Here is an 11,092-nt window from a genome sequence, read left to right on the forward strand (position 1 = left end):
CTTTTATCATCAAAAAATTAATTATAAAAATAAAAAAAATAAAAAAAAAGGTTGTAAATTAATCGCTCTAAGATAACCACTATTACGATGGTGTTGTGAAATTGATTCCAAAGGACAAGGAACAAATTCCAAAAGTTCTTTTGAATTGATTCGTGGAAATCAATGTGTTGTTTTATTTATATGCTTACTAAACTTGATGACAACTGGATTTTTAATTTCAAGTGATGAAGCAAACACTTAATCTTGCATAAGTATATAATCTCATAGGTGAAAAGCAGATTTGATGCAACACAATAATTTTAATCACTAGACTTTTGACTTTTGCAATAATTTAAAACGGAGGTAATATTAATAAAATACTCCGTATTGAGTAATTTTGTTTGTATATAAAAAGGGTACATGACAATGAAATAAACGAGATTCAATCTCATATACACTGTAAATATAATCCAGAATTGTTACTCCATACAATCAAATGCTTGGCAACGTATTGAGATACTAATAAAATTATATTTTTAATTTTGAAGCTTTATCTTAACTGTAAATTGTGCCCTATGTAGCAAATTTCTTATTAATTTAACATTCAATAAGCAAATACGGAGTACTATAATGCAATCAGATGGTTAGATACATACTTTGAACAAGCTCGAAATAATCCAATCCGCACGAGGCCGAAACAAAATCACAAGTATCCCAATAACGATTCCAATTAGTATTATATTCGAAAATTAATCTCCCTCGGACAATGAATATATTGTCCACCATATTAAACTCATACATACTCCTTCCTAATCCGTAGTAATCAAGTTCTAGGACTACTATACTAAAAATTAAAAATAAAAAATGTTACAGAAGAGCTCAGAAATTGAACACTCTTGGATCAAAGTTGCAGCACTTCACTATACATAGTCCAAATAGTACATTAGTACTACTACTACCATATCACTGACATCATAAAATGACAAACGTTTTGCAGCAGAAATTAGCTGAAAAAACTTCCCCCTTAAAACTGGAATTAAAATAAATTAATTATCTCAATTCCCTTTTTTTTTTTTCCGTTTTTTGGGGAAAACAATTCTCTGCTTTTTTTTTTACTCTCTCTTCTAGGCTTGGCCATGGAGAACGACAGAAAGCCGCTCTTCACGATGAAAACTCACCTGCTTCGCTATGAACGCCTCTATCGTTCGCCGGAATTCGTCGCTACTCATTCCATCTTCCATCAATTCCTCCGCCGTCGCCGCCGCCGTCGATTCATCGCCGGTTAAACTTCTCCAGTATATATCCGTCTCTGATCGTCGGAGCTTCTCCTGCTTATTCTCTACACACTCTCTCATCATATTCTCCGATTGACTCCGCCGGTAACTCGCCTTGACTTCCACTTCCTTCTCATCGGAAAAAACCGTTTCCGATTTCTTGTCATCGGAAAAAACCGCTTTAGGTTTTATCTCATCGGAAAAAACCGCTTTCGGTTTAATTTCCTCCAGAACAACCTTAGAAACCAGCGGTTTTTTTACATTTTCCTCGCAAATAATCTCTTTATCCTGGTAAACAATCTCTTCCTTAACCAAAACAGGAATATCATCATCATCTTCGGATCGGAACTCATCGTAAAGTTCGGCGACGGCATTGTCAATCGACGACGAGCAATCGCCGGAAAACAAACCGGATTTCGCCAAAAGAGTAACTACAATAGCGTTTCCGAGTAAAAAAATTGAGGTAGGACATAAAATCAAAGACACAAGTTTCCGAAAATACTCGCCGGAAATTCTAACGGCAAAAGGAAGATGAGCTGACAACCACGAGAGAAAAACGAGAAGAATACAGACCTCTACAAATCGGAAAAGCTTCGCTAAACTCTGAAGTTGTCGGCATAACTTGATCAATGAAGAATCCATGGATTTACAGAGGAGAGAGAAAATTGAAGAAGAAGAGATTTGAATTGGAAGGAGGAAATGTGGAAAACGGGAGAAATAGAAAAAGAAGAGAGAGAGAAAAAAAAATGGTGAATAAGCTGAAAAAAACAGGGAGCTGAAATGGGAAAAATGTAATGTGGTGTTGTGGGTGTGGTGGGGGGAAAAGGGAGAAGAGGGAGAGTGTGCGCAATTACTTGAATCACACTTTCAAACAAAACTTGAGCCCTTAAATTAGACAGCCCTTTTTCTCCTTTTATAGACCGCAATTTTCAAATTTTCAAAGGGTATACTAGTGTAACAGTATATTCGTTCTCATCTTTACTCTTTCTGTTATTTTTATCTTCACTAATGTCATGTGAAATGGTAATCAATGCATTTTCAATATTTAAACTTATCTCGATTTTACTTACAATTTGAAATGGACTATACTTCTTGTTCCATAATAAACTACTCGTAATTTATAGTATAGTATTTGACTCTGTAAGAGCTTAATAGAGTCTATTACTTAGTATTGTTTTGGCAATTCAATTCTTATCCTATGAAGTACTAAGATTGCGCTTAGATTCTCAACTAAGACCAAATTTATGTGTAAGAGACTAATCAAGAGTAATTAACCTTGTTTCTAGATATTTTACTAGTCCGCATTAATAAGAGATAAACTAATCATCTAAATACCCTATAAATCTAGTAAAACCAAGAGAATTATGAAATTAAGTTACTTACATGTAAAAGTGATGGATACTTGAAGAAAACAAATGACCTAATTAGTTATACAAATTGGAAATAGGGATGAAGGTGTAATTGTACTTGGCTTATCAAATGTCTATTTTGCCTCTCATATAGTGTGTATTGGAGGTGGAAACAAATAGAAGTCGCAATCAAAACAAGGGAACAGAAGCCCAAATCAAAGGAGAGGTCTAATGCAAAAACACAAAAGGTAGGATCAAACATAGTGATAGGGCCAGCTGTAAGAAAATGATCAGTTAGTCTTTTTCATATACTTGTAATTTGTACAAACTAGCTTACTCGTCGTAGGTGATTGTTATTTTTAGTTGTGGTGGGCGGCCCCCTCTTGTATCTCAACTGCTCATAGTTACAAACTTACAATTGCTTTGGATATTTAGTTGGATTCTTAGAAAAGCCTGGTTAATTATGAGAGCAAGTGCTACGACGTACTAGTACATGCTAGGCTAGGTGTTGTTATACCTTAAAACATACACATGCCTAGCTTTATTATTTAGAGGCTCTTGGGCCTAATCTGATTTACTGAACTGAATATTTTATGACAGGAGAAAATTAGGAACTGAACCGAGCTTAAGCCGAAGAGAACAGACCCTTAAGTTATAACTCCTAACCCTGACTTTGAAGGAATACAATACATCTACGATGTGGGTATATATAATTGAGAAGACTTTTATAGTGTAATTTAAACTTTCGTTCTATTAATTAGCTTTGTGATTGAAATTAAAGGTGAAAGCTCTACCATTAAACTCCCACTCATGAATTTGTATGTCTTTACCTAATTTCACATGGGGATTAAGGAACATGAAAAATCATCACATCTCCAAAAATATGCCACTACTTGTATTATGATCTTAATTTTTTATGATAGAATTAGATTTATTGGTGTAAGTTGAGTGCTCACATCACATGATATTCCTTAACCTAAATAAAATGTTTTGTATCAAAGCATGTCCTACTCTTAGAGTAGATTTGTGGATATATAGTGGACACAATCATTAATGATGAGAGAGATATTGAGAGTAAATTAGAACAATCTTTTAAGAACAGAGGGAGTACGTATAAGCAAAGATGCCAGATGAAATCGAAAGAGTATTGAATCTTGCTTTGGTATTATTTGAAGTGGGAAGCGAAAACAGTAGCAAAAGATAAACATGGAATAAAAAGGGGAAACGGTTGTCTTGTAGTTTTTTGCACGTAGGAGAAGAGAGAAGGGCGGATGAGTGGTTTCACGTGAGTGTAGAGAAGTAGCAGTAAAATAAAGAGGGTGTCTCTACTCTCTACAACTGATCCGTAATCCGTACGGTGTTAGGGTAGAAGGGCACCATTAACCTATTGGACTGCCTTCCAACTATCCACTTCGCATTTCTCATAGCTTCAATTTGACCACCCCTGCCCCTTTTTTTTATTTTTATTGCACGACTACTTTGCGTGGTCCAGACATTCTCATAGTATCCCCCTCACCATTTCCCCAATCTCTCCCTCGCCTGCCCCTATGTCTTCCCTTTTTGTTTTCTCTTTTTTTTTTTTTTTTTTTTTTTTTTTGCTTTGGTGTTTGCGAGCCGGGCCCGTGACACCTTCGTGAATCGCTTCTGAAAGTTTTTACTTAAACTTATACGGTTTATACGGATATATTGTACTCCAACACTTCATCTTTTTACGCTTATTAAGATACTCTGTAAAACTTTAATTCAATATTTCGTACCTTTTATTAAATGTGTGAAATTATTAAGATACTCCAACACTTCATCTTTTTACGCTTATTAAGATACTCTGTAAAACTTTAATTCAATATTTCGTACCTTTTATTAAATGTGTGAAATTATTAAGATACTCCAACACTTCATCTTTTTACGCTTATTAAGATACTCTGTAAAACTTTAATTCAATATTTCGTACCTTTTATTAAATGTGTGAAATTACTTCGTACTTTTTTTTAACAACATTTGTAAAATTACTTGTATAAAGTTAGGTCTATGAAGTTGCTATAAAAAAACATGCAATGTATGCCAAATGTCATTAAACATGTAAGTACACGATAGTTAAAGTGAAGTTTGTGAATAATGTCAAATGTCTAAATGCTAAAAACTTCCAAATAAAATTCCAGATTAAGCCTTTTTTTTTTTTATTACAACAATTTTATATCTTCCACTGTATGTATGCTTTATGAAAAAACGTTTATAAGAATATGAACAAAGAAGACCATAATGTGGCTAGATTTGATCTTTTGCCTTGACTGACCTACAACATGCCCCCAATATGCTCTTGAAAGTCACGGCACACACTATAATTACAGCCTATAATACATGTTTGGTCTTTTTGTCAAACTAACTATTCTGAAATTATTTACTTATCATGTTAATTTGAAATAATATCGAACATAACATAACATAGCATAAAATTATAATTAATATTGATTCTTTATAATTTACAATTTATAAAGCCAAATATAGTATGTCAGGAATCAAATGTACAAGGGGAAAGCATGGAAAGTGCAAAATTAAAGAAGGGTTGGAGTTGATTCCGTAAATGCTATGTTTAGTACTCCGTATAATTAAGATGCAGCATGGTAGCAAGCTACGAAGTAGCAAACTAGCAACTAACACAACTAGCAACAACTTGGCCAAGATAGATAGATGATAAAGAAGCAAACTGTATATTGAGATTTGAGAATGAGATTGAGATCGAGAGTGTAGACAAATCATTCAGCTACAAAATGCTCTCCAGCTTATCTTAACTCTAAAGACTTCCCTCCTCCCCCTTTTACGTCCAATCATGCATGCAGAGGACCAAGTACCATTTCTTTTCTTTCTTTTTTTTACCTTCCTTTTTTTGGGAGATTTCAAATTTCGCTCTACGCCTATTGTTACTTAAATTGGATAATTTAGAATGGTAAATTTAACTTAATTTTAGGTATAACAGTGTGTACACAATACAATAATTACAAAACTAACCACTCTTCTGCCTTGATCTAAAATGTATATATTGTTACAACATTTTAAAAGTACGGACGTCATTTTAAGTGGCATGTAAATGTATTATTAGCGCCTGTTCTGATTGACTGAACTGAACTGAACTGAGCTGAGCTGAACTGAACTGAACTGAACTGAACTGAACTTATTAATTAGTGATTTTTAACTACGGATTAGTGCTCTTTGATTATATATTACTATACCTATGTGTATATTATTATTATTATTATTAATTATTATTATTATTATAATTAATTATTGATTATTATTATTAGTATTATTGTTATTATTATTATTATTATTATTTATTCATGATTATTATTATTATTTATTGATAATAATAATAATAATTATTATTATTATTATTATTATTTGTTGTTGTTGTCGTCGTTGTAATAAGAGGTTAAAAGAATGAAATTTGGCTTTATATCATTAGCAATATCATTAGACATAAGAGCTGAACTGAACTGAACTGAACTGAATTGAATTTCAACGGAAGAGAACAGGCCCTTAGTACTCAATAGAACAACAATCAAACTAAAGTAGAACTTGACCAATGAACAAAGTCTTGTTATGATCGAGTTGAGCCAATCAAGCCTAGTGTAGGCCAAGCAAATGAGCTTTTCCTAGGGTTTAAACTGTAACTTTAATTAAACTCTTAAGTATTATCCAACATGTTAAATGTTTCAATTTATTTGTAATCAACTTTTTAGGATTATGTTAACCTAATAAGTTGGTACACACTTTGAATTTTTATTTTTCTTTTTGTAAAGATCATGACCAAAAAACTAAAAATAAAAATAAAATAAAGGAGAAGGGTATGATGAAATCACATGGCATAGTATATACGGCATTTGATGAAAAATGGGGCTTTAATGCTTTGATCGAAATAATATTCTGATTCATTATTATTTTTCATAGCAGAGAAGTAGCTATTCCTTGCTTGCTCTCATGACTCTGACGACCTCACTATTCATTCACTAAAAGGGCAACACCATTTTCCCATACTAATATATACTACCTCATTTTCACCCACAATATAATTAGAGTATATACATACTATATATGTCATCTTTTAAATTTACGATCCGAGTACATACTAACATGCATATGTATGTATATATACATTTAAAAATTTCTAAAAAAAAATAAAATTAAACATTTATGTAAAGGTATAGTCAGATAGTCTATAAACAATCATATGTTAATGTCTATAATTAGGAAGTTAATAATAATGCATGAAATTAATAGAGTAGTTTGCATGTGATGTTGCGTAGTCTTGGAGATGAGATAGATGTGATTTTTCGTTGTGGGGACGGAGCTACCATCCCACAGGTGTTTCTTTTAGTAGTACTAGCTAACTAGCTACTTCTAGTAATGTTTTTTTTTTTTTATTTATTTCTTTATTTTTTGTTAAATTCAGATTAAAAAAAAAGGTATGTACAAATAAACTACGATGGAGTTATTGGAGTATATGTACATTGATCTTGGCTTCTATTCAATGACAGACAACTCATTACCTAATTTCTACCTCTCATTCAATGCTGATTTACACATCTCCTTCCTTCCTTGTGAATGTTTTGGAAGATTTTGTCATAAGTTTAATTCTAATTATTTGGCAACTTTATTAGTATCAAATCATGTGTTATAGAATACGTGGTTGATAGCTTGATACTCCATTTGTAAGAGTTTCTAAATCAATAATTATTTTTGTCATTAATGATAATGATAACAACAAGTGCCTAACAATTGATACTTTAAAACCAAAATACCAACATGAAGTCTAAAAATATTGAATACGGAATATTAAGTTGGTTTGTACCTTAATCACAGTAGTGTTTTGTTCTCTTACTTGGTAATGTTGTTTCTTTTCAATTACAACTTACAGCATATCTAATGTTGGTTGGAAAGATGTTTGAAAAACTCATACTACTATTTTGGTTCCGTTGTTTGTACGGATGACTTGATCATGTCATTAAATATACTGTGGGTGTTACCGTGGGGGAAATCTGGTGATGTCGCAGTAAATATCATAATTCATAAATGCAAGATATTGCTAATTAAAAAGAATTTAATACGTAGTAAGTATTTGTATTCCCTTAAATTAAAGGGGATCTAGGTGGGGTTGACTGGTTGAGGAGAAGAGAACAAAAATGGAGAGACAAAAGATACAATAATTATTAAAAAAAAATAATAATAAATAGGGAGAGGTGAAATAAGAATAAAATAGATTGTCAAATCGTAAGACAATGCTGGGATTCCCAGGTCACACGAGTTCTAATTTAGCTTAACTTGCGTACAAACAGTACACAGTACACCCCGTAGACCACCTTTCTTCTGTCTTTGACTTTGTTTCTTTCAATATTACTTACTTCTATTCTTATTAGATTAATTACCCTCCATCTACTTCTAATTATGCTACTTAATTTACTACTCCCTCCGTTCCCTAATGTTTTTTACGTTTTGAATTATGCGCGGTAATTAAGAAATTGTGTAAAATTGAGGTATATTGAAATATTTCAATGATTGAAAGTACAAATTTATTGAAAAATACAATGTTGAGCATGTGGGGTGGAGAAATTAGAGGAGAGAGGAGAGAGGAGAGAGGAGGGAGAAAGTAATAATAAGTGTTGAAAAACTATTAAAATAGTATAAAAAGTACAATAGCACATGAAAAAGTAAGGAATTTTGAGTAAAAAAATTGTAAAACAAGGGTAATTTAGTCCAAAATTTATGACCAAAATAGGAAAGATACTAAATGTAAAGAATAAAAAGGAACACCTTAAATGGAAACGTAAAAAACATTTAGGAACGGAGGGAGTAGCTGTTTATTAGGCCTCTAGTATCAGCTACTTAGGGCCTATTCTCATTGACTGAACTTAGTTGAACTGAACTGAACTGAACTGAAATGAATATTTTATAAGAGAAAGAAATTAGGAGCTGAACTGAATTGAACTGAACTGAATTTCAAAGTATGAGAACAGGCCCTTAGTTTTAAGGAGGATACTGGACTAATTAGCCGATTAGTGGTTGTAACAAGGAAGAGATTATTAGCGAAAATAATTTAAGTTAATTTACAAACAAAGCGACTTAATTTTTGAAAGAAAGATTTATTTTAAAGTTGCGAGTACTAAAGATGCGAGTTAAGAGTACAATTAGGTACTCAATTCTTGCTTTTTTCACCATTTAGGTACTCAATTTTTTTTACTTTACTTTTGGGTACTCAAAGTGTTTTTCTGGTGAACTAACTCACCACTAACTCATCACTAACCATACCTAATTAAAAAATTAATATTTCTTAAAAAAAAATGCATTAAATTTGACTAAGAAACTAGCCGTTATTTTCTTTATTTATAAGGCCATGAACCTGGCAGAATCACCATTGTTGCTCAACAAAATTCTTCCAAAACCATTTGTCCCTGATTCAATTTCAATTAAAAAAAAAACCAAAAACAGGAAGACATAATCTGTTTGCACAGTTTGAACACCCAAACAGGGAGCTACACCTTCTTCAACACAATCAATTTCATTTTCAGCTCCTCCCTGCTCCATTCTTCGCTAAACATGAAGATTTACCATATTTTGAAGTTAGGCACTTCAAATGCACAACAAAACACACACAACACCATCAATCACACATACACAAGTTCACCAAAACCTCCCCTGTGTTAGTGCGAAAACATAAAAACTAATCCAACCCTTGCGCAATGTAAACAACATGAAATTAACATTCAATAACAACACAAGCTTAATCCAACAACAAACAACAAAGCAACAAATTTAACACAACCATTCTACATCATCAATCAGTTCAAAAAAACCCCCAAAATTTCGAAAACCCTAGGTCGAAACAATCATCAACAAATGGGCAAAAAATCCAAAATTTATATCAAAATAACAACTAAAACGATGAGAAATTGAGCTTACCTCAAAAAAAAATGGCGGCTAAAGGTGTAGTTTTCCCCAGAATCGAGCCCAATGTGCGCGTTGTTCTTCGACAGTGACGCAACAGTGTTTTCCCGATTTGGAAAGAATAAAGGGGGAATAACAGGGGGAATAAAGGAAAAAGAAAGGGAAAGAAATGGGTGACCCGCGATTTTTTTATTCGGGTGGGGCCCACATGCTCTTAACAAAGGTACTAAATTATTTAACCCAAGGTACTGAATTCTTTGGCTGATTTAATTTTTTTGGCCGGAATTCTTAACTCAGTACCCAAAAGCAAAGTAAAAATAATTCAGTACCTAAACGGTGAAAAAAGGAAGAATTGAGTACCCACTTTTATGCTTAACTCTAAAGATGCTAATGAGTGATAATCATTAATATAGGACTGACCCGAGACCCCTAAGATTCAAGTAAAAAACCCAATGTGAATAAACTCAAAAGAAGATCAATTAAGTATATCTCACCAACATATGCTCGAGAATATAATATCTAATCTAATCCAGCTTTAGAAACCCAGTTGATGGTTTATCAAAAATCCAGTTCTCACATAGCTCATAGTTACACAAGAATAAGGATATATTCACCTCTATTATTATTACTTCTATTGGTCTCCATAACATCTGCATGCACCTCGATTTTATTCTTTCATAAACACAAATTTATTCTTTTTAATTATCACACGCAGTATTGGGTTCTTGCAGTTTACCCACTTTTTCCCTAGACCAATTAAGCCATGATATAGAGAATCCACAAAATAAAGTCACCTAGTCTTTATTTTGTAACAATGTCTACGCCAATAAGTTTTTTAACAATACAATTAGTGATCTCTAAAACTTATCATTGCATATATGTATTGCCTTATTGGAGATGTATCTAGCAAACACGTTAAGTATATATTCCATGATTTCCAAGTTTTTATAACTTCATTTTCTCTTTGTTTCTAAATAATAGCAACTTTTTAAACTTTAGCATGAAGTTACTTTCTAAATTTAACTCGTAAGTCTTACTTTTAAGTTTTACCCAAAATGACGATTATACTCTTGATTACATGACCAATGGCCACAAAGCAATGTTTGTGCTCCAATTAAGCATGGAAACATTAGTAATATTCCCTATGGTTATTAAAGTGGACAAGTTTCTATTTTCTAACAATGCTTTTCATTTACTTAAAGAAAAACAGCCACTCTTTTCTAGTTTAAAGGCAACACAGAAATGTATTTCCCTACTTCTTTAAGTCTTTAGAGTGGTTTAGTGAGTAGATATTGATAGTGCCAATTTTGTAATACGTATATTACTTAGTTTGTAGAGTATTGATAATATAGTACATACTTAATAACTGCACTTACATAACATGAAGTATCATTCAACTAAAACATATTGGCCTAGAAATAAGTTCAGACTTAAAATTGATTTTTTTTCGAGCTTAAAACCTATTTATAATTTAGGTGCTAGCAACATGAAAAAAAATATATACGGATAATCTTCTATAATTATTTTAGTAATTTAAATTAAAAAGAAAAAAAG

At 32.2% G+C, this 11,092-nt stretch overlaps 1 protein-coding gene across 1 annotated transcript; it reads right to left on the bottom strand.

Moving 5' to 3' along the window:
* Positions 1-1,103: 1,103 nt before the first annotated feature.
* On the bottom strand, positions 1,104-1,895 carry LOC145602581 (uncharacterized). The gene has a single exon (XM_081658766.1). It carries the CDS (start codon positions 1,893-1,895, stop codon positions 1,104-1,106), a length of 792 nt encoding a protein of 263 aa, XP_081514892.1.
* Positions 1,896-11,092: the final 9,197 nt, after the last annotated feature.

The sequence above is a fragment of the Chenopodium album genome, chromosome 21 (assembly GCF_948465745.1).
Source record: "Chenopodium album chromosome 21, dcCheAlbu1.1, whole genome shotgun sequence".
Taxonomy (NCBI): Eukaryota; Viridiplantae; Streptophyta; class Magnoliopsida; order Caryophyllales; family Amaranthaceae; genus Chenopodium; species Chenopodium album.